The 22957-nt window shown below is 58.9% G+C and overlaps 1 protein-coding gene across 5 annotated transcripts; it reads left to right on the forward strand.

Annotated features, from left to right (window-relative positions):
- Positions 1 to 242: 242 nt before the first annotated feature.
- Positions 243 to 19876, forward strand: COPS7B (COP9 signalosome subunit 7B). 5 transcript variants are annotated; one of them, XM_055122489.1, is made up of 8 exons: positions 243 to 389; positions 842 to 919; positions 7535 to 7712; positions 10341 to 10415; positions 12525 to 12632; positions 14352 to 14554; positions 15894 to 15999; positions 18918 to 19876. In XM_055122489.1, exons 3-8 carry the CDS (start codon positions 7551 to 7553, stop codon positions 19071 to 19073), a joined length of 810 nt encoding a protein of 269 aa, XP_054978464.1. In that variant the 5' UTR covers positions 243 to 389; positions 842 to 919; positions 7535 to 7550; the 3' UTR covers positions 19074 to 19876. The 5 variants fall into 5 exon arrangements, with proteins under 5 accessions (XP_054978464.1, XP_054978465.1, XP_054978467.1 ...); XM_055122490.1 differs by lacking the exon at positions 842 to 919 and having other exon boundaries at positions 257 to 389; XM_055122492.1 differs by lacking the exons at positions 243 to 389; positions 842 to 919 and adding an exon at positions 4951 to 5106 and having other exon boundaries at positions 10341 to 10416; positions 12544 to 12632.
- Positions 19877 to 22957: the final 3081 nt, after the last annotated feature.

Consider the following 22957-nt stretch of genomic DNA (forward strand, 5'->3'; position numbering starts at 1 on the left):
CTTTCCTCTGAGGTGGTTGCCCTAGAGTTCGGCCCAGCGGGGCTCGCTTCCAGACGCGCAGGGGCTCGAGGGGCTTGCAGCCGCCGCCGGCACTGCCGGGCTCCGGGGCGACGGCGGGGTGCGCGGGGCGGTGAGGCGGGGACTACATTTCCCAGCATTCCCGGGGCGCGCCCCCCCTCCTCCCCCGGGAACGCAGATCCCGTCTCGCACCAGAAACCCGTGGACTACAAATCCCAATATTCCTGCTCACTAGTCCCCAGTAACTTAGACTTCAGTGTGCGCAAATTCGTAAACCCGACTGCGGGGCTGGTGGTGTCACCGTCCCGAGACCTGAAACCCGACGGGAAGCCCCTCTTCACCCTCCAAAGAAGATGACAACCCACAGAGAGGTAATTTATGTTTACAAGGAACTCAGAAATCTCCCGCAAATCATGGGTAGGCTGCCAACAACAAGCGAAAAGCGTTGATTAAATCATGAAAATAATGTAACAAAATTAGCTGCCATCCTGATTTGTTAGCCTGGGGCGCCTTGCATGTGTTTTTTTAGGAATTTCTGGGAGTGCTGTTGAGTTGGACTAGAAAAAGAATTCGATTTGTGGATTTAGAATATCCATAGAGAAAAGTAGAGAATTGGCTCATCCAACCCTGTTCTGTTTAAGGAGGAAACTGAGACCCACGGAGGTCGGGGATTATCTACCGGTCACAGCAAGTTGGGGCAGAGTTAGAATTCGGTGCTGATTCCCTTTCCCACCCACAGTTGGGGCTCAATGGGGTGATGTTTTTAGCAGCTCAGGAGATTGTCAGTCTCCTTGGTGAGGGTTTTTTTTTTTTTTTCATCTAGGTCAACACACCCAGGTCAAGCATTTGGTGCATTTCCTGCAAGTGTAGGAGTGGAATGTTTATATCTTACATCTGTAAGGTAGGATGTGGTGTTTTGATATTTTCTTTGCTGCTCATGTGACATAGTGACATTTCATGGATGTTGGGAAGTGGGTAGGTTTGTAGCTTGAGTCCAGATCTCTAGATCGCTGCCTTTCTTCCCCTGTCCCCTTTTACTCACTTGGCCACCCACCCAGTTTTCCCTTCAATGTTATCCAGCAATTAGCAGAATTCAGCTGTTTGTTATTTTTGTTTATTTTTGTTGTTAGCTGTTTGCCAGGAGGTTTGTGGGTAAAAGGCAAGATCGTAGCTAAAGATAACCATCTAGTTAGGGAAATGAGGCTGCACTGGACTGTGGTAAGTGGTGGGGAAGAAATGACATCAGCATGTTCTTTGATGGATAGATTTAAGCCAGATGCAGATCCTGATAGAGAGGGCAGTTAGATGTAGGATTGCTTTATTTGGTTCTGTTTTCTGGGCCTTACCCAGGGGTGCTGGGTAGGGGTGGGGGTTACTCCTGGCTCTGTAGTCAGGAATGAAACTGGAGTCAGTTGCATGCAAGGTTACTGCCTTCCTTACTCTATCCTGTGTCTCCAGTCCCAGGATTGTTTCTCTGTGTAAAAACGTTTTCTTTTTAAAATTCGGTTAACGGGCAGGTAAATATACTTAACAAGAAGCACAATTTTTTTTTTTTTGCTTTTTGGGTCACACCTGGCAATGCACAGGGGTTACTCCTGGCTCTGCACTCAGGAATCACCCCTGGCGGTGCTCAGGGGACCATATGGGATGCTGGGAATCGAACCTGGTTTGGCTGCGTGCAAGGCAAACGCCCTACCCACTGTGCTATTGCTCCAGCCCCAAGAAGCACAATTTTTTCCCTTTATTTGGGTCACACCTGGCTGTGTCCAGGGGTTATTCCTGGTTCTGCACTCAGGAATTACTCCTGGTGATGCTGGGGGACCATATGGGATGCCGGGGATCAAACCCGGGTCAGCCACGTGCCAAAGCAAACGCCCTCCCCACTGTACTATCGTCCAGCCCCTGTGGTGAGCATTGCTGACTATTTCCTTTCGTGGACTTGTCGCATCTGTCTTAGAAGAGGAGTTGCTGCCTGGTGTGCATTTGATCAGCAGTAGGAGATAATGCCAGTGCTCCGAGATGGCTGTGCCAATTTTCACCTTCACCAGGAACAGGACAGTGTTGCTGGCTCTTACCCTTGTCGATACAGCATTCTCAGTCTTTTCATTTTGGCCATGTGTGTTTCCCTATTCTAGTTTTTATTTTCCCCTCTTCTTAGCTTCATGACTGTGTATGTTTCAGGGCTACAATGTCGTGTGTCTTTGAAGTTGGAAGCTTTCAGTAGAAACACTGGCCTATGTAGCCGTTTTCTGGGTTTCCTGCCTGGTGTGTAGTTTCCAAGACCCTTGCTGACATGAGTCCAGGTCTAAGGCTCTCATTTATCACCCCTGAGCTCGGGTTCCCGCCATTCTGGGTTTCATTTATGCATCAGCACATGCTGTGGTGCTGGCACCCGACTCTCTCCTCCCCTCTTTACCTGGAAGATGCCTGTTTTTTCTCTCCTGATTTACTCTGGCTTCTGCTTCCAAAACACTGCCATCTCTTTCCTAGCACTTAACATGCAAGAATCTCGTGTGTGTGTGTGTGTGTGTGTGTGTGTGTGTTTTGGGGCCATACCCAGAGGTGCTCAGGGCTTACTCCTGGCTCTGTGCTCAGGGATCATTCCTGGTGGGCTCGGGGCCATATAGGATGCCGGGGATTGAAGCTGGGTTGGCCGTATGCAAGGCAAATGCCCTACCTGTTATTCTATCTCCCCGACCCCAAGAACCTCGCCTTTGTGAGGACATAATGTGCGCTAAAAATATCCCTCCCCTTCGTGTTGCTATTGGAAATTACACACAGTTGGTTGTGGTGTTTCCCAGGGGTCACACAGTTGAGTTGTGGGTTGAGCTGGGATCCCGAGCAGCTGTGCAGCAGTGAACGCGCTTGGTATGCGGGGCAGTGCCAGGGATCAAGTTCTTGGCCTTCTGCCCACTAGGCACTCACTCTACCAACGGCCGTCCCTGGCTTGCTGAAGAAAATTTTTGTGGTTGTTTGAGGAGCCGCTGCTGCTCAAGGCTCACTCCTGGTTTTGCTCTCAGCAACCACTCCGGGCGGGGCTGGGGGAAGTTTATGTGGTGCTGGAGATCAAATCCGGGTTGGCGGTGTGCAAGGCAGAGGCAGGTGCCTTCTCAGCTGTCTTGTCTCTCCTGCCTCTAAAGTAATTTTGGGGAGAGTGTTTGCGCAACTCCTGACCGTATGCTTGGGGTCACTCTTGGCAGTAATAAGCAGGATCAAGTGGTGCTGGGGATTAAACCTGGGCCTCCGGTACTGCGTTTAATTCATTGTGCTCTCTCCAGCCCAGATGGTTTTTAAACTAATGAATGGGTTGGTCAGTCTGATTTCTACTTTCTTAGGCACAAGAGGCAAACAGGACTCTTTCCCTGGCCTTCAAGAGCTGCAGAATATTTTATTTTTTTTTTTTTCTCTTTGGGTCGCACCCAGCGATGCTCAGGGGTTACTCCTGGCTCTGCACTCAGGAATTACTTCAGGTGGTGCTTGGGGGACCATATGGGATGCTGGGAATCCAACTTCAGTTGGCTGCGTGCAAGGAAAATGCCCTACCCACTATGCTATCGATCCAGCCCCTGTAAAATATTTTAAAGGGATCAATTTCCTAGCCGTCTTATAGGGTGAAAAGTACTAAAACCAACACCACCAGTGTCATTTGGTCAGAGAACCATTATTGGCTCCCCACTTATTTAAAAAACAAAGAACAAAACCTTTTGTACAAGACCAGAGGTGATACAGGGACACTTTGGTAGTGGATTTTTAATTTAATCTAATTTATTTATTTATTTATTTATTTTTTGCTTTTTGGGTCACACCCAGCGATGCTCAGGGGTTACTCCTGGCTTTGCACTCAGGAATTACTCCTGGCAGTGCTTGGGGGACCATATGGGATGCCGGGGATCGAACCCAGGTCGGCCGCGTGCAAGGCAAACACCCTACCCGCTGTGCTATCGCTCCGGCCCTGGATTTTTAATTTTGAAAATTGGTACCATAAACCTAAACTCTCTTGTAACTTCCTAAATGATATTTAAAAAAGTGACAAAAAACATGGGCCCGAGGGAGCCCAGTGGGGAAGGCCTTTGCCTTGCACTGGGTGGACTAGGTTTCAGCTCCAGCACGGCCTATGGCCCGCTGAGCAGGAACAGGAGTGTTCTGTGAGCCAAGAGCCAGAAATAACATCTGAACACTACTGGGTGGGGCCGAAACACCTTTTTCCTCTTCAAAAAGGAAAAAAAAAACAAGACTAGAAGCCGGAGATGTAGTGCAGCGGGTCAGATCCTTGGCCTTATCAACAGCTGACGGAAGCTTCATCCTAGCATAGCATATGTCCCCGAGCCCCACCAGGATTATGTCCTGAGCACTGCCAGGCGTAGCCCCCAAACACAAGAACAACAACCCACCCCCCACCCGCAAAACTTCTAGGTAGAAACCAAGAACAGTGTATTTGGCTTCAGAGCCTGGGCTCCCAAGCGGAGTCTACTTTTGGATTTTGGGGTCGAGTGAATCCACCTGGAAATAATGTTACAGGCCATTGACTTATCATGAGGAGTCCTGGGACGGTGGGAAGCTCCTGGCGTGGGTCAGACGCTCAGTATAAAGTAGTTCATAGGGCCGGAGCGATAGTACAGCGGGTAGGTGCTTGCCTTGCATGCGGGCCTACCAGAGCTCAATCCCCCGATCCCATATGGTCCCCCCAAGCACCGCCAGCACTGCTAGGAGTAACCCCTGAGCATTGCTGGGTGTGACCCAAAAAGCAAAAAAAAAAAAAAAAAAAGTAGTTCATAGGCTGGCGCTGTCCCCGGGTCGCCCCCGTGGCCAGAGGGAGCCACTGGATGCAGCTCGGTCCAAGGGTGGACCGGCGATGCGGGTCCCCGGGGCGCATCCCCGCGGCCTCCCCGGCGTGGGGAACCTAGAGCGGGCGGAACCCGAGCGCGCCGGCGGGAGCTTCCGGGGGAGCGGCGGGGACGCCGGGCCGGCGGAGGCAGAAAAGCGGCGGACGCCGGGCCGATCATGGACGCCTGACACCCTGCGGGCAGCGCCGGGAGGCCGAGCCAGCTACGCCCGGGGAGCCCGGGGACGGAGAGGCGACGGGGACAGGTAGGGGCAGGCGCCAGGGCGGGCCCCGCGGGCTCCGGCCTGCCCGGCCCGGCCCGACCGTGCGGCCGCCCCCCGCGGCCCGGCCCGAGCGGCCGCCACGCCGCCCCGCCCCCGCCGGGAGCCGCCGCCGGCCCCGCCGTCCACCCCGGCCGCGGCCGCCGCCTTGTCCCTGCCGCCGACGGTCGGCGCGTTCCCGCCCGCCCGCACGCCCCCGGCCGCCGCGTGCGCCCGGGCTCATTTTTGGTTTGATTTCATTGAAACTCGGCCCCGCGCTCGCCCCCTTCGGACCGGGCTCCGACCCCCCCGTCGCGAGTGTCCGCCGGGGCGGGTCGCACCCCTCGGCCCCCCAGGACCCTGCGTGCTTCCCTCCCACCTTCCACCCGCCTCCCCCGGCGCGACCCTTCGTTCCGTGGCGGCCCACGGGACCTGTTTCCAGCCGAGACCCTCGGCGGCTTCTCCCGGGCTCCGAACCGCCCCTCTGGGCCTCGGCAGCAGCACCTGCGCCCGACGCGTCTCCCCCGAATTGCTCTCCGCTTCCCTCGGCCGCCGCGCCCTGATTGCTTGGTGGGGGGGGGGCGTGGGGAGTGGGTGTGTATCGGGGAGGCTGGGCCACATCCTGCGGTGTCAGGGCTCGGCCTGCCAGTGCTCGAGGAGACCGTCTGGGTGCCAAGGAGCTAACCGGGGGCCACACGGAGCAAGTGCCTTAGCATTGGCGCACTCTCATACTCCGCCCTATTGCCCCGTGCTCATCATCCTTGGAGAAGTTTTCCCGTAGGACCCCCGTGGCGTCGACACGCGTGAAAGTTCACGATGCAGAGCCGAGGGCGTTCTGGGGCTGGCTCCCGGACCCGTGCTCAGGTTTTTGTTTGTTCATGGTTCTGGGCCACACATCCTGGTGCTTGGGCGTTACTCCTGGCTCTGCACGCAGGAATTACTCCTGGCAGTGCCCAGGGGATCATATCTGGGGTGCCCAGGGACCATATGGGATGCTGGGGAATCAAATCCTGGCCCACCAAGTGCAAGGCTTTGTCCTCCCCGCAGTGCTCTTGGCCACTCTGGTATCTTTGTTGTGTGCTGGAGCTGTGCAGGTCTTGGTGTCCCGTTCGGTGGTGTCACCTGGCAGCAGGAGGCCTCATAAAGGGATTTCTCTCGGACCCCGTCCGGCCGCAGGTGTTTGAGTTTGAGTAGGGGTTGCTGCGGGTGTTTCAACATGGCTCTCTCCCTTTTTGCTCAGCCTGAATGACTTCTTTGATTAAGTGAGGCCTCTGTCTTTGTCCGTCTTTTGTTTCTGTTGTCTGTCCCTGCCGGAGTGAGATTCTGCTGTCACTGGGTGCTGTGACCGCCTTTGCTCACCTGGGCTGCCTCAGTGGAAGTCTGTGTCTAGGCACATTGTCTCTTTTCTGCCGGTGCTTGGGGCCCATTCTGGGTGCTGCTGGGGCCCAGTGCTGGGGATTGGGCCCCTGCTGCCCCCACGCAGAGCCGGCACTCAGCCAATGGCCTGATCTCTCTGACCTAATACTCTATTTCTGAACTAGAGTTTCAAGTTGGTGGGTTTATTTACATTTTTTGGTTTTGGGGGCCACACCCAGTGATGCTCAATACTTACTCCTGTCTCTTTGCTCAGGGGTCACTGCAAGCGGGGCTCGGGGGGCCACGTGAGGTGCCAGGGAGCGAACCTGGGTGGTCCACACACAAGACAGGCACAGAACTCGCTGTGCTGTCACTCTGGCCTCCTAGGACAGGAGGATTTAAAGCAGTGCCTGAGAAAGTCGTTGTGTGTTTCTTTATGCCGGGCTGAGGTTTAAGAACTGAGAAGTTTCTCCGATGCGACAGGGCCAGATGGAAGCGAACAGGCCTTTATTCGTTTATTCATTGTGTTTCAGACTCACCCAAGGACAACACTTTCTACTCCAGAGTGAACCCTGCTTGGCTCCCAAACTGTTCCCAAACTGAATTCTGGCATATTTTTCTTTCTAAATGTTACAAAGTTAAAACTTAAGTGCCTGGGGCTGGCGGTGGCTCCTGGCATATGTCAGGTCCTGAGCTTGATCTCGGGGCCACAATGCACACTCCTTCCTGCCCTAGAGCGCGGCGAGTTGCTCCTTTCTCCAGTGTGATGGAAGGATTTCCTCTTCCCCCTTGTTATCTGGGGAATTTTCTAAGATATGTCTTAGGTTGCTCATGCTGAGTCGTTTTTCTCAGTAGTGGCGTGTGAAAGAGCCGCTTCACTCTGCAGCGAAGGGGCTGGAGCGTCTCGTAAGCGCTGCTCTTCTTCCAAACACCGGGTCCCAGCACTGAGCCACTGGGCTGAATGTCTCTGGGAGCGGCCCCTGTAAAATGAACGAGATCCTGATGCCTGATTCAGCACCGAGGAAGCATAGGTGTTGCAAAGGAGAAGGCTACATCAAATGCTTTTGCTTTTGAACAGATCTCAAGGCCAGAGAATGGCAGGGGAACAGAAACCCTCAAGTAACCTCCTGGAACAGTTTATTCTACTCGCCAAAGGTACCAGTGGTTCGGCGCTCACGGCTCTCATAAGCCAAGTCCTGGAGGCGCCGGGGGTGTACGTGTTTGGAGAGCTGCTGGAGCTGGCCAACGTGCAGGAGGTAAGAGCGCTTCCACGCAGCCTCGTCTTCCAGAGCTCCTGTGATTCTCCGGGTTTCCAGGGGCTGTGGGCTCAGGGCCCATGACTGTGGCCCCGTGAGCATCCTGTGTGGAAAGGATGAAAATAGGGCAGGAGGGGAGAGCAAGGGCGGAGCCCTGGGCTTTGTCTTGAAATATTTTCATCTAATAGTGGGAGGAAGGTGAGGGCAGGGGAGTGGGTAGATACTGATTGTGCTGCTAATAATGTGAAAGAGGGAAATCTAGGTGACGCCATAAGCTGCAAGAGTCCAGCTCAACCTAATGTTTAACCAGCTGTTCTTGAGACCTTGGGTGTCCGGTTTGGGTTGTTGGACCCTCCTGGGAAGGTCGGTCAGCCAGAACAGACCTGTCATGTAGACTGTCTCTTGATCCCTGTCCTCCCCCTTGGAGAGTCTGGCATTTACTGGTTGATTTCATGCTTTTTATATCAGTGGACTTTGGACACTTCCCTTCGTATTGGTACTTTTGCGTTGATTGATGGAGAGTCTGTGACGCCTCCTGGAGTCGAGCCCAGGAGTTCTTGGGGGTCGACTTCTGGACACTCAGCTTTCCCCGGCTGCCTGAGCTAGTGCTGGTCCTCGTGGGGTTTGACTCTGCAAAGCCACCCTGGGCTGGTCCTGGCGGTCGCCGTCGCTCCTGGGTGCCACCGGCCTGTTGGTGTGGGTTGACGTTTGTCAGAGGTGGCTGACTCTCTGCGGGCCGCCAGCCTGTGGGAGCTCTCCTGCCACCCTCCGCTCACGCCTCTTGGTCCGGAACCAGCTGTTCGTGACACCACTGGAGTTGCGGGCTTTCTGTGCAGGCAGAAAGAACACTTCTGTTGTTCAGGCCTGATTCTTGTTGGCTTCCTGTCAGTGCTCCAGCCCCGGTGCTCTCTGCTCGTGAGGGCTGTTGTGCATCCTTGTATCTTGGCACTTTTTGTTGGTTAGTGTTTGGGCCACACCCAGCTGTGCCCAGGGCTTACTCCTGGCTCTGTGCTCATGGGTCATTCCTGGCAGGCCCCGGAGACCATCTGGGGCACCAGTGATGGAACCTGGGTCGACTGCATTCGAAGGCAGTGCCCTCCCCGCTGTCCTGTCAAGTCCTTTGCGGCCTGATTTAGTTTCCCTGAAACCTAACTCACTGGTGGTGGAGGAGGAAAGCAGAGTTTTGGAAAACTTGGCTCATGGAAACAGTGGACTTTTATTTTTCAGAGCAGTTTCAAATTCACAGCAAATGTGGGACCGGAGACAGTGATACGCCCCTTGCTCACAGCTGCCCCCTCTCCTGGTGCTCTCCTCATCAGCCTCAGTGGCCCCGCCAGCACGGGCCCTCCGTAGCCACGTTCCCCAAGGGCATAGCTTGCCCTCGGCTTGTCCGTTCTGTGGGGGTGGGCAAGTGTTGACTGAGCTGCATCTACCATCCTGGGTCTCTCCGCTCGGCTTTCCCGGTTCCCTCCCTCCGATGACTGGCAGCCCGGGAGCTCTTGGCGCTAGTTTGGACCTGCCCACGGGGTCGCGTGGTCGGAATTCGCACGTCTCCCTGCAGGCTGGTTTCTTTCGCCTCGGGTTGTGCATTTCCTTTTCCTCCACGTCTTTTCCCGGCTTGGTAGGGCGTTGCTTTTCATCAGTGGTAGTTCCTTCAGGGTCGTGTGACGTCTGACTCGGGGCCCAGGGGCCATGATGGCGAGAGTCGGGTGAGAGCAGCCGGTGGGGTGTCAGCCCGGGAGGAGGTGGTCCAGCGCGGCCAGTTTCATAATTGTCCAGAGAGAAGGGCGAGCCCGGACGGGCCCTTCCTCATCTGATTCGAACCCGAAGTTCTTGGCCCCCGGAGAAGGGAATATGGGGGCTGCTTCGGAAGTCACCTTCCTCCTCTCACTGTGCTCTCTGCCGTGTGCTCGGATAGGCTAGTTGTCTTGCGCTGGTGGGAGTTAGGGGTGTGTGCTTGGAGCTTGTTTTAAAGGTGGTGAAAGTGGAATCTGGTGGCTCCTGGTGTCCCCCAAGCTCCACCTTTGGGTTTCTGTGTCGTGTCTGCTGAGTGTTGTGGGCTGGAAGTGGGGAGGGGACAGAAGCGTTCGGATCAGCCTCTGCAGGAGAGCAGAGCGGAGCGGGGGGCCCTGGGCGGACGAGCCCGTTTCCCTTCCTCGGCTGTGCTGTCCGCAGTGAGGCCGACCTTTGCCGGGTTCTATTTGGGGCTGTGAGGTCATGGTCTCCTGGCCTGCCCGGCTGCCCCGGGCTGATCTCAGCACTTCCCTCGCCGCATGTCAGGCTGAAACTCGAGCCCTAGCCCCGTACCTGGGCCAGCTAATGTTCGGACAAGGTTGCTCGAGTGTCTTTGGATGGCGGGGGGCTCTGAGAAAGCCCCTCGGCTTCCGTTCTCAGTGCCCATTGCGCTTGCCCGGGGGAAGCGTAGTTCCTTCCGCTGCTCTGTGGCTCGGAGACGAGATATTCCCGAGAGAGAATTCAGTTTGGCGCATTAATAATCATCTGTTTTTTCCCAACACTCAGCAATCTGGAAGGGGTCTCGGGACCAGCTGACACGGCGGTGTAGGGCCCGGCCAGCCCGGCCCCGCTGAGCTGCAGCCTGGCCTCTGACCTGGTGCTTTGTCCCCTCAGCTTGCCGAAGGAGCAAACGCTGCTTACTTGCAGTTGCTGAACCTGTTTGCCTACGGGACATACCCAGATTACATAGGTGAGTTGGCTAAGCCCCTCCAAACCTTGCTTTTCCTGGACCCTCTTCTTGCTGCTGTGTGGCTTGGGGAGAGGGCTCAGGACCCCAAGCACGCATGCACGCCCCCTGCCCTCTGGGCTGCGTCCCATCCACAGGGACTGTCTTGCTTGGGTCGGTGTTTGGGTGTTGCCTCCTTGGGGCCTACTGAGGCGGGGGGGAGGGGGAAGCATAGGGTGGAGGCAGAGTGCTGCATGTCTGACACGTAAAAATACCATCAGTAACGTGGTCAGGTGGTCAGCATCACAGCCCTCTCCCTGGGGAGCATTTGGGATATGGGGAAGTCACTCGTGGCCTCGAGTCCTGCCGGCTGCTCCTGCTTGTGATTGTGTAACGTACATAGTTTTGCATTTTGTCCGCTGAGCGTATTTTACGGGCATTCACCTATGTTTTAAGTCTTTCTTAAAAGACTTTGTTTTCGGAGGGGGCTGGCATACCTGGCTGCGCAGGGCTTACTGCGGGCTCTGTGCTGGGGGATTATTCCTGGCAGTGCGGGGGCGGCCATATGTACCACGGGGTTGGAACAGGCTTGGCCATGTGCAAGGCAAGTGCCAGAGTCCCTGTCCTGGCCCTGCGCCCCCCAGTCTTTAGTATTTTTTTTTTTTTCTTTTTGGGTCACACCTTGTGATGCACAGGGGTTACTCCTAGCTCTGCACTCAGGAATTACTCCTGGTGGTGCTCGGGGCACCATATGGGAAGCTGGGAATCGAACCTGGGTTGGCCGCATGCAAGGCAAACGCCCTCCCCGCTGTGCTATCGCTCCAGCCCCCAGTCTTTATTATTGTTAACATTGTGTTTTCTGATAGACCGTCGGCGACCTAGCGCACTCACATAAGTCAGCGCAGGTGCCTTTGATGTGCCTCTTGATTACCAGGAGGCAGGTGCATTTTCGGCCCAAACACAGACTTCCTCACACCCCAGCCATTTCTGTGGGTGCCCCCAGTCATGTCCGGGATGGGGCCCCAGCCTGGTGTGTGTTAGTGGTGGCTTGGGGTCACTCCTCACTGCTCCCAGCTGCCTCCTTCCGGCCACGTCTCCTCCCTGTGGTGCTCACACCAGACCGTTTGCTGTTGGCCAGTGTCCCTCAGTGGGGCTTTGCTCCCCGAGCACGTCCTGTGCTCCAGCTCTCCAGAGGTGACGTCCTGCGCATATGCCACCCCTGTAATGCGGCTCCGCTTCCTGTAGGTCTTTGTGCGATTAGTAACCCCTGTCAGAGGGGGCTGGAGTGATAGCACGCAGGTAGGGCATTTGCCTTACACGCGGCTGACCCGGGTTCGATTCCTAGCATCCCATATGGTCCCCCGAGCACCGCCTGGAGTAATTCCTGAGTGTAGAGCCAGGAGTAACCCCTGTGCATCGCCGGGTATGACCCAAAAAGCCCAAAGAAAAAAAAAAAAGAAAAAGCCTGTCCCATAGTCAGGAGAATCAGAGGACCAGCTTCTATGGTCAGCGGATATTGCATGTGTGTGTGCATATGCATGTGCGTGTATGTGCGCACGCACACACGTGTGCATGTGTGTTTGTGTGTGTGCTGGTGTCACTGTGCCAGTACTGAAGCAGGTGTCTTGCAGCTGCCGGCTGTTCCCAGCATGCAGACACTCCTCGAGCCTTCCCAGTTCCCTTTGGTTCTTCCCCCCATTCCTTTTGTGCCCTGCCCTGGGACGTGTGTCTTGTATGTGTCAGCATCTGACACACACATCTCATTGTACAACTGAGGCCACGTCCCAGGTTGTTGAGGTGCACCAGCTCAGTGGTAAGTCCCCTGGGGGCTACAGCACAGCCCCGACCAAGCCCCCTTGGCTCAGCCTTGATGCCCCGGTATCACTTTCGACAGTGCCTGGCACAGGGCATGTGCTCAGTGGAGGTGTGTTCTGCTGGGCCATCCCGGGCACGAGCAGCCGGCTGGGCTGCTGCAGGCCTGGCTGCCCGGCCTGGCGCTGGGCCATCTCGGGAGCACACGGGCTTCTCTGGGTGCCAGGAGTGCCCAGGGCCTCTGCTCGGGGAGACAGGGTGGGGGGAGTCTGTGCTCATTCCAGAAATAAATCCTAATTTTTTTGTGTCTTGGTTTTTTTGGTGGGTGGGGCCGAGCAGCCAACAAGGAGAGCCTCCCTGCCCTGAGCACGGCCCAGCAGAACAAGCTGAAGCACCTGACCATCGTGAGCCTGGCGTCCCGGATGAAGGTACCGTCCCCCGCCCCGGCCGCTTCCCCCTCCCAGCGGGCCGCGGTGTGGGCGCCCGTGACTCCCCGCAGCCACAGCAGATGTGTCCGTGCGTCGTTTCCTTGGCAGAGGACAAAAGAGAAAAGGCTGCCCCAGCCCGTGGCGTGCCCGGGTGAGGGTGAGTCAGCCCGTCTTGGCCCTGACGTGCGCGGGGCCTCCCAGGGCCGAGCGCTCTGCTGTGCCAAAAGGAGGCCGCTCTTGGCTTTCTCATTAAAAATGAGCTGTTCAGGGGGTGTTGGGTGGGGCCCCTCCCCGTTACCGCTTGGTTGCCCCTCTGGCCTCCACTGCATCCTGCAGTGCAGGCCTCAGAGCTTGGGTCCCTGTGATGCTGCAGGGACAGCCCAGTCACTCTGCGGGCTTCGGAGAGCGCGAGAGGCACGTGCTCCAGCCCTCTGCGGTGTCCCCCTGGCCCAGGCCTCTCTTGCATAATGCAGTTTCCTGTGCCCTCTGCTGCTCCGTGCCCGAGGCCGTGCTGGGCTGGACGGGTGCGCGCTGTGCTGGCCAGAGAGGCTGGTCAGGTGGTGCTTCCCCGGGGATTTTCCCGGTGCAGTCTGCTCTCCCTGGGCCGTTGGCCCTGTTCACCGAGACAGCCCTGAGTGCCGGCTCCACTTCATTGAGAAATCTGCAGCCAGCTGCTCAGAGCCCTTCAGTCTAGAATGTGTTAAATTGCCGGTCATGGGGCTCTTTGCCCAGTCCCAGCCTTTGAAAAAGGTTTTTTTTTTTTTTTGGTGTTTGTGTGTGGTGGGGGGGGTCTCTCTCCTCTGAGCTCCAGAGGGGTCTTTCTTCTTGTGGATGACTGTTTCAGAGCGCTGAGACCTTTGTCCCTGGTCTGAGCGTAGATGTCTGATTCTTGGCCTGGCCCTTCAGATCGGAGGCCTGTTTCATCGGCCTGTTCAGGGGTTACAGAGAGTAGTGGCACCTCTCCCTTCCCGTTCGGAGCCTGGTGTGTCAGCCCACGGTGGTCCCTTGGGTTCAGACCTTTGGTCATAGAAACACCGTCAGGAGAAACGTGTTCTCTCTGCTCGCTGAATATCTTCTCCCATTCATTTCTGCAGACTTGGTAGCTTGTGTAAATTTCCAGGACACTCGGGAGGGACATGAGAAGATTTGCAGAAAACTGGGTGTTTAAATAGTCACTTGTCTCGGACAAATGTAAGATGTTGGCACTGCCTAATTGAAGGCTGCTTGTTTGGGAATTAACTTGGTTGCCCACCTGAGACGGGCTCTATGGGATGGCCTCTGGGCTGGCAGTGCCGCCCACTGCCTGTAGGAGGTGCTGTTCCCTGTGTGTTTTTTCTAGTTCCTCTGCTGTTCCTGGGTTCAAGTGGCACTTGCAGGTCTGAGCAGGCCCAGGGAGTTAGTGTTGAGTGACGGCGCCGGGCTCGGTGAGAGAGGAGGATGTTGTTCGTTCTATTCCAAGGTGTGGGAACCGGAACCTTCTGCGGGCAGGCAGCCGGTGTCTCCCGTGTCTGGCACGGCTGGAGGCTGAGCTGAGCTGACATCCGGGGAAGTCTCTAGACTTCCCAAAGGGGCAGAGTGGCCTCGCCCTGCAGCGGGGGATTCGGGCTGCCCTCCTCTCGTGGCCAGAGGTGTTCCTCCTGACCCCTAGAGCATACTTGCCGACCCCCGAGGTGCCCGCGGAGCCCCGGTTGGCATCCACAGCGCGTGCCTTCCCTGTAGTGTATCCCCTACTCTGTGCTGCTGAAAGACCTGGAGATGCGCAATCTCCGGGAGCTGGAAGACCTCATCATCGAGGCCGTCTACACCGACATCATCCAGGGCAAGCTGGATCAGCGGAACCAGCTGCTGGAGGTGGATTTCTGCATCGGCCGGGACATCCGGAAAAAGGATATCAATAATATCGTCAAGACCTTGCACGAATGGTGAGTTGGTGAGAGGCCCCCGGCACTGTGCTCCCCTGGGAGCTGGGGCCTTGGGACAGAGAGCACCCATGGCTCCGGGCATCCTAGTGCCCTCGTGGGGGACGTTCTGGTCTTTGCAGCAGGGTAGACAGTGCCCAAGCTGAAGTGACACCTGTGGGTTTGAGCAGGCCTAGGGCGTTAGTGTTGGGGTGATGGCGTCGGGGTCCGTGTAGAGGACGAGGTTGTCCGGTTCCTTCTAAGGAGTTGGAGCCAGATCCCAGGGACCCTCCCACAGGCGAGCCCAGCCCCGGCCCCCGACAGTGAGGTCAGAGCCAGGAGCGACCCCTGAGCACTGCCGGGTGTGCCCCCCAAACTAAACAGTACTCAGGCTGTCTCCCCGTGTGCCTGAGGGGGGGCTCTTCCCTGCTGCGCCCAAGGGCGGTGTTGGGGGAGTCAGCTGAGGGCGTCCTTTGCAGCAGGACTGGGCTGCCAGCGAGCGGGGAATGGCTGGGGCTTTTCAGGACAGACGGCTCTGTGGAGAGGAGCCTGGGGTCAGAGGATGGCGAGGGTCCTGTTCTGGGCTGGCGTGGGGCGGCGCCTGTAAGGATGGTGGCCAGTGTCGCCTGCCCAGGCGGCCGGAGCTGTCAGGAGATCAGTGTCAGTACATCACTAGTGGGAAGTGGAGGCCAGATGTCCCCGCTGTGGAAGTGGCTTGCGCCCTCCCTGGAGGACCTGGGGTAAGTCCCCAGCTGTGGCACCCCCAGGGCTGCTCTGGCCACAGGGCATGCGCAGATCTGCGCTTTTTTTTTTTTCTTTTTGGGTCACACCCGGCGATGCTCAGGGGTTACTGCTGGCTCTGCACTCAGGAGTTACCCCTGGCGGTGCTCAGGGAACCACATGGGATTCTGGGAATCGAACCTGGGTCGGCTGCGTGCAAGGCAAATGCCCTACCCGCCATGCTATCGCTCCAGCCCCAGATCTGCGCTTTATTGCGGTGCGGAGTCTGAATGGCAGGGTTGGGAATGCCCTGGGCACTGAGCTGTTCCCCGGCCACAGTTCCTGGCTTCCCTCTGTTCTTTGGTGGTGCTCAGCTTCCCCCGGCTCTGCACTTGGAAACTACTCCTGCGGGCGTGGGGGAATCATATGGGATGCGGGGGGTCGAGATCCCGGTCGTACATGTACATGTGCGAGACAAGCGCCCTGCCCTCTGGACTGCCGCTCGGGTCCCTCCTGAAGCCCTGCCCCGTGCCCTCGGCTCGTCTCAGGAAATGTGGCCCTGGAATGGATGTGCCGGGCCCCCGAGCTCCGGCGTCGGGATGGCTTAGGGGTGGAGAGCTCAGGCCAGTTCTGTCCCCTGCAGGTGTGACGGCTGCGAGGCGGTCCTGCTGGGCATCGAGCAGCAGGTCCTGCGCGCCAACCAGTACAAGGAGAGCCACAGCCGGACCCTGCAGCAGGTGGAGGCGGAGGTAGGACGGGCGGCCGGGGGCCGAGCGGGCCTGGTTCCGGGAAGCAGAGGGGCCTGGTTCCGGGGGGGCAGAGCGGGCCTGGTTCTGGGGAGCACTGTGGGCCTGGTTCCGGAGAGCACTGCGGCCCTGGCTCTGGCTCCTGGCCTTCTTGGCTCTTTGTGACCTGGGCGTGCAGTGATGGGCCAACGGGTGGGAGAGCAGAGAGCTGTCGACCACGAGGGATCCCTGTGGGTCACCGTTTTTCCTCCGTGCTCGGTGACAGGAGAGAGAGAGAGAGAGTTTGGGAGTGGCCGTGCAGCTGCGAGTCTCTGCTTCACGCGGTGGTGCCTGGGGGCCTTTCTGTCCGTCCTTTCCGTGGCCCGGAGGGTTCGACTCGGCACTTTCACTGAGGGACCTTCGGTGGTTTCTTGTCTCTGGCTTACTGCGAGTGGACCTCTTGGGTCGGAGATCGTCCTGGGCCTACGGCACCTGCCTTGCGTGTGACTGACCCTCGTTCTGTCCCTGGCACTGCTGTGCTCTGGCACCGAGTCCGATCTGGTGTCGAGTTGGAATGGTCCATTTCTGTGACAGACGGCCTGTGACAGGAGGTGGGGGTGAGCAGCTCTGTGGACTCCCCCAGTAATCTACAGCGGCACGACCCCCAGAGGGAGCCAGGGAGGACACAGGTGAAAATCATGGCCGTGGAGGGCCGCGGCGTGGGACCAGGGGCCAGAGTTAGGACAGTAGCGGCAAGAAGGAACCAAGGCCAGCAGGCTGAGCGCCGCTGCTCTGGACAGCGGCCGTGTCTGAGAACAGCCAGGCCGGAGAGGTCACAGGGGCACCCGGGTTCTGTCCCCGGCACTGTGTGTGGTCCCCTGAGCGCTGCCGGGTGTGGCCGGTGTGAGAAGAGAGGGCGCACGGCCCAGGCTGGCGTCCCGCCAGTGTGGGAAACACACGGCCTCAAGCCCGGCCTCCCGTGTGGCGAAGCTGCTTCTGAACCATGAGTCGCTCTTGACAAGACCTTCCCTCGCTTCCTGCTGTGCTGGGACCCCCGTGCTCTGGCACTGTCCCCGGTGCCGCCTCCATCTGGCCACAGCCGGCGTCACCTGTCCTCTCCTTGGATCGCCCCTTCTCAGAGGGGGGGTCTGATTCTCACCCCACCCCCACCCCTCTTGTCTTTTTTGTTTCGTTTTTGCAGCTTTTTAAATTTTTGGCCTCACCCAGTGGTGCTCAAGGCTTCCTCCTGGCTCTGCACTCAGGGATCACTCCAGGGGATGCTCAGGGGACATTTGGGGTGCCGGGATTGAACCCGGGTCAGCCCCGGGCTGGCAGACGCCCTCCCTACTCTCGTTCAGCTCCGGCCCCGGCACTCTGGGGCCAGCTTGGCTGTGGCCGCTCTGGCGTGAGGCCGCCTCAGCCCGGGCCACCTCGGGGTGCGCCCAGAGGATGTGCCCCCGCTGTGTCTCCTTGCATTTGGATGCGGTGCCTGACACCGAGAGCTCGCCCTTGCCTGCAGGGGTGCTGGAAAGCCGCGTGGGCTTGGCTGTGTGACGGCCACGGCCACTTGCTCCCATCGCCGTTCCCCTCCCTCCGCCTGGCGCTCAGCAATGGTCTCGTAGCTCAAAGCGAATATGTGAGGGCCGGAGCACGAGCACAGCGCTGGCCTTGCACATGGCCGACCCAGGTTTGGTCCCCAGCATCCCATGTGGTTCCCCCGAGCACTGCCAGGAATGATCCCTGAGCACAGGGCCAGGAGTAAGCCCCTGAGCACTGCTGGGTGTGGCCAAAAAAAAGCAGGGAGAAAAAGCAAATGCATCTTTGCTCTGTGCATCTTGTTCATCTCTTTGGGTAAACCCAGGAGTGAAGCGTCTCTGCCCCACCTGAGCTATTTCCCTGCGCGTGCGACCTTCTTGGTCCCTCCCGTGCTTGTCAGTGGCGAGGCTCCCGTCGGCTCCGTAGCTGACAGTGTCGCCTCTGGCTCCAGCCCTCTCTGTCCGTCGGCCGGTAGCCGGGTGCGCAGGTGGTTTCCGGCTCCTGCTGTTACGGCTAAGGCAGGAGGCATGGGGGGGGGGGGGGCTGACAGGGCACAGCTGCAGCTCCCAGAGCGACTGCCTTTTTCTGCGGGGGGATTCTGTACCCAGAGTGGGGTTCTGAGCGTGCTGGAGTTTCTCTTGGCTTCTGGGCCACATGCCAGCGGTGCTCAGGGCTCTCGGCTCCGTCCGGGGCACGCCTCACGGACCCCGAGCCGCCCCATGCACGCGACTCCCTCTCTGCTATTTCTAGTTTTGCTTTTTTTGTTTTTGCTGGCGGTGCTCGGGGATTGTGCGGGGTTATGCTGGGACTGACCCCACGTGGTTCCCTGACACTGCCAGCAGTGGTTCTGGTTCTTCGAACCTGGCGCACACCCCTAAGGTCAGCCGGGGTCAGCTCTGTGGGGCCTCGGAGCTTGCCCTGCCTGTTCCTTACAGGCCAGAGACCCGAGGGAGGGTCTGCTTGCTTCGGGGGCCACACCTGGTGGTGCTCGGGGATCCTCTGCTCATGTGGACCCCTTGCTGGCACCTCTGCCCAGCCCTGCAGTCCGGAGACCTTGCGGGGCTGATGGCGCGGCCTTACGTGGACTTGGAGGTGGTTTCCTGTTGCTCCCCCTTTTGAGGAGCGTCTGCCTGAAGCCTTCGGAGAGGCAGCCCCGTTAAGTGGGGTGTGAGGCCTCCTCCCAGCTCATCCCCCTGTCACCCAGGCCGTTACAGGCACCAATTACTTGCTCTTGGATGATCCAATGGTGTGTGGGGTGGGCAGTGAGCCTGGGGCACTGGGGGACAGACCCACGGAGAAGGCGGTGGCCCTCCCTGCTCCGTGCCGCACCCCTTCCTTCCCGGCGCCGAGCACTGCTCCTCGGGTGCTGGGATGACCCCAGGGCCGCTGACTCTGTCTCCCCACAGGTGACCAACATCAAGAAGACGCTGAAGGCCACGGCGTCGTCCTCGGCGCAGGAGATGGAGCAGCTGGCCGAGCGCGAGTGCCCCCCGCACGCCGAGCAGAGGCAGCCCACCAAGAAGATGTCCAAAGTGAAAGGTCTGGTGTCCAGCCGCCACTAGGGCCGGCGCGGGCAGCTGGCGCTCAGCAGGCAGCGGCCGGGTGGGGAGGGGCCCAGGGCCCGTCCCTCGGCCCCCCTCTGTGCCGCCGGGGAGCGCCAGGCCTGCCCGGCCCCTCCCAGCGCCTCTCGCCCTGTTGGTACTGTCCCGAAGAACCGTTAGCCCCGCCCCGTGGGCAGACACTGCCCGGCTTACTCCAGGAGCTCCCGCTCGGCCAGGGGCCGGGCCCCCTCCCGGTGTTTCTTTTGCTCATGTCATTTGGTCGGGCTGGTCACGAGCCGCTTGGGCCCACGGCCACAGAGGTCCTGCCCCCGGCGGGAGGGGCCCCTCTGCAGCTGGGCCCCCGCCCCTCCCCTCCCCACGCACTCACCGTGCGGCACCCCCATTGCGCTGTCCTGCCTTACCCCGTCAGCCGCTGCGGGGGCCGCGGGGCAGAGGGAAGCCACACTGGCCATGTTTACGACTCCTGAGACCCCTCCCGCCGCCGGCACCTCGGGGCAGCCCTGCCTCGGTGGTCCTGCTCTCGGCTGCGCTTTCTGCCACCCGCTCTGCCCACACGGGCCTGGGCAGGAAGGGCCCAGCCCCCACATCTCTGTCCTGTGGCTGCGCCCGTGGCGAGGACGGTGCCCACTGCTGCCTCAGCCCCGCCACCTCCCGCCAACGCCCCGAGTGACGACCGCGGCGGCCCAGCAAGAGGAAAGGACCTGACTAGCTTTTCTGGACTCGAACAGTTTCAGGTTATATTTGAATTTTTTTTTTTTTTTTGTACAGGTTCTGATTCTAATACATTTCCACATGCTTTTTTCCCCCCTCGTGTCAATATTTGTTATCGGCGAGTCGCCGGCGCGTGTGTGTTGGGGAGGGGGCTGGGGGGGTTCCTTTTGTTGTTTAATGGTGAGGTGGAGGGCCTGGACTGCTAATAAAGGCCTTTGAGGGGGTAAAGCACATTCTAGAACACAAAATAAAGGTGTAGCTGTGCCGTATGTGACTGTGCAGTGCGGCGTGCAGGGGGCGGGCAGGCCGTGCAGGGTCCGCGCTGTCGCCTTTCCTGCCTTGCTGTTCTTTCTGCTCGGTTTTGGTTTGGGGGTCACACCCGGCGATGCCCAGGGATTACTCCTGGCGGGGCCCAGGGGTCGGGCGCGTGCAGGGCCGACTCCCTCCCTGCCGTGCTCTCAGCCCGACCCTTCCTTTCGGTGCTGCTGCATCAAGCCCACCTGCCGGGCAGGCGGCTGACCCAGCTCAGTCCTCAGCACCGAGCACTGGCAGGAGTGCTCCCTGAGCACAGAGCCGGGAGTCAGCCTGGAGCAGCGCTGGCCGTGGCCGTGAGCCAGCACAAACAAGGGCTTCACACGCACGAGGCAGGTGCCCTGCGCCAGCCGCAGCCCCGAGACCTGGGCCTGTGCCGCCACGCCCAGCGGGAGAGCTGTCCCAGCCCGGTCCCCAGCGTCCTGTGGTGGAAGGTGCTTTCCTAGGTGCGGCCATGGCGGTGGTGGGGTCACCCCCAGGTCCCCCCCCAAGTCCTTTCTGTGCCCAGCGGAAAGCACGTTTGGGGGATGTTTCTCAGACACCCCCTGGCCTGACTGGGGCCCCCCCTTCTCCCTGGACCCCAGTGGGCTCTGCTGGGGGTGGGAGAGTGGGGGCGTGACCCCTTGGTGGGCCTCGCTGGGCTGCCTGGCACCGAGGCCCCCCGAAAGCCGGCCTCAGCCTACCCCACGGAGCCCCTTAGAGGTGGTCGGGGGGGAGACCTTCCCCTTCACCACGAGCAAATAGCCATCGCTTCTGGCACGCCGAGGGTGGAGGGCGGGTGGCCTGGCCCTCGCTGTCTCCTGCCCAGTGCTGTCTGTGCCCCAGGTGGCCTCGGGGACCCCCGGCACAGCCCCCCTCTGCATCCCACGGCCACCGGCCACTGTCGGGCAGCCTGCGTGCCCCGAGTTCCCGGCCTGCCTCAGCGCCCCCGTGTTGGCAGGGACCTTCTCCGCAGCTCATCCTGCACCTGCTCTTGCAGAGACCCCCGTGGGAAATAGCCCAGCAGGTGCCCCCCTTCCTCAGAGCTGTGAAGTGGGGTGGGGCCCCCGCTCTCCAGCCTGGCTCCCCCCTGCTGGCCAGTGTTTCCCTGCAGTGCACTGTCTAGGCCATGCCCAGCACACAGTTGCATTTGTTCACGCATACGTTCACTCATTCATTCATTCATTCATTCATTCATTCATTCATTCATTCATTCATTCATTCCCAGGTGCCCAGAGCGTGCCCCTCTGCTCAGGAATGCCAGGCTTCATGGAGCTTCGGTGGGACTGAGGAGAGAGACAATAAACAGGATGGAAAGTGGGCGGCACCCCACGCCTGTGACTGGGGGGTTCCTGGGGCCTGAGCGGCAGCAAAGCCAGCAGGCGCTCACCTTGCACACGGCCGACCAGGTTGGTCCCCGGCATCCCATATGGCCCCCTGAGTACCGCCAGGGGTGATTCCTGAGTGCAGAGTCAGGAGTAACTTGTAAGAATTGCCGGGTGTAACCCCAAAAACAAACAAACGGAAAGATTTCCAGCAAGGAGACAGCCGGCGGGGATGGACTTAGAAGGAGCGCAGGTCTGCTTCTAGGGGTTTGAAGAAGCAGATTTGCTGTGGGGTGGGGTGGCGGGGAACAGAACTTGGGGCAGCGCCACGCTTGGGACTGCAGTGCCGCTGTTTGTTTGGAAGCCCACAGTTTGGGGGGGTGTGTGCCCGCAGTCTGGCCTGAGCCGGCCTCCAGGCTCACTGCAGTAATGCCCGGGCCTTGCTTTCGGGCCACGTGGAGCTTCTGGGCTCCAGGAACTGGGGCTTGGCCCGGGGCAGAGCCTCGACCATGTGCCCTGGTTCTACAGTTTGGTGCCAGTGGACAGGGTGAGTTGGTCAGTGTGGACCCAGCCACTGTGCTTCCCAGAGTCCCCCTCCGCACACCTCCCTGCAGCCTCAGTCTGGGGCCAGTGTGAGAACAGGCAGGAAAGGCCACTGAGAGGTCTGTCCCCAGGCTCCCTTAGGAGAGCCCCCCTGCGAGCCACAGGCTGTGGATCCCGCAGAGGCTGCTCCTGCACACTCCCTGTCTGTCACGGGCAGAGAGTGTGGTTGTTGTTGTTTTTTAATTTTTTTCACTTTTTTTTTTAAATCACACCCGGCGATGCACAGGGGTTATTCCTGGCTCTTCACTCAGGAATTACTCCTGGCGGTGCTCAGGGAACCACATGGGATTCTGGGAATCGAACCCAGGTCGGCCACGTGCAAGGCAAATGCCCTACCCGTTGTGCTATTGCTCCAGCCCCAAGCACGGTTCTGTTTTGAGACGAATGCGGAGAGCAAACAGGGCTGAGGATGAGCAAGGGGTTTTGTTTGGGGGCCACACCTGGCAGTGCTCAGAGGCTGCTCTGAGCTTGGGGTCATTCCTGGTGGTGGCTGGGGGGTCCATACAGCGCTAGGTGTGCACCTAGGCCTCCCGCATGCCAAGGACATTCTCAGGCCATCCGTGCCTCAGGGGCCCTGGACAGGTGCTTCTGGCTTGCATTTCTTCACTCGAGTTTTCTGCTAACCTCTTTTGGAATAATTTCTGTGGGTAATGTGTTTGGGGTTCATAGTTGTTAGATTTTTTTTTCTTTTTGGGTCACACCTGGCGATGCACAGGGGTCACTCCTGGCTCTGCACTCAGGAATTAACACTGGCGGTGCTGGGGGGCCATATGGGATGCTGGGAATTGAACCCGGGTCGGCTGAGTGCAAGGCAAACGCCGTACCCGCTGTGCTATCGCTCCAGCCCCAGTTGTTAGATTTTTTTTGCTGTTGTTTTTTGGGCCACACCCGGTGGTGCTCAGGGGCTAGTCCTGGCTCTGCACTCAGGGATTGCTCCTGGCTTAAGGGACCAAA

This window comes from Sorex araneus, chromosome X, assembly GCF_027595985.1.
Source record: "Sorex araneus isolate mSorAra2 chromosome X, mSorAra2.pri, whole genome shotgun sequence".
NCBI lineage: Eukaryota > Metazoa > Chordata > Mammalia > Eulipotyphla > Soricidae > Sorex > Sorex araneus.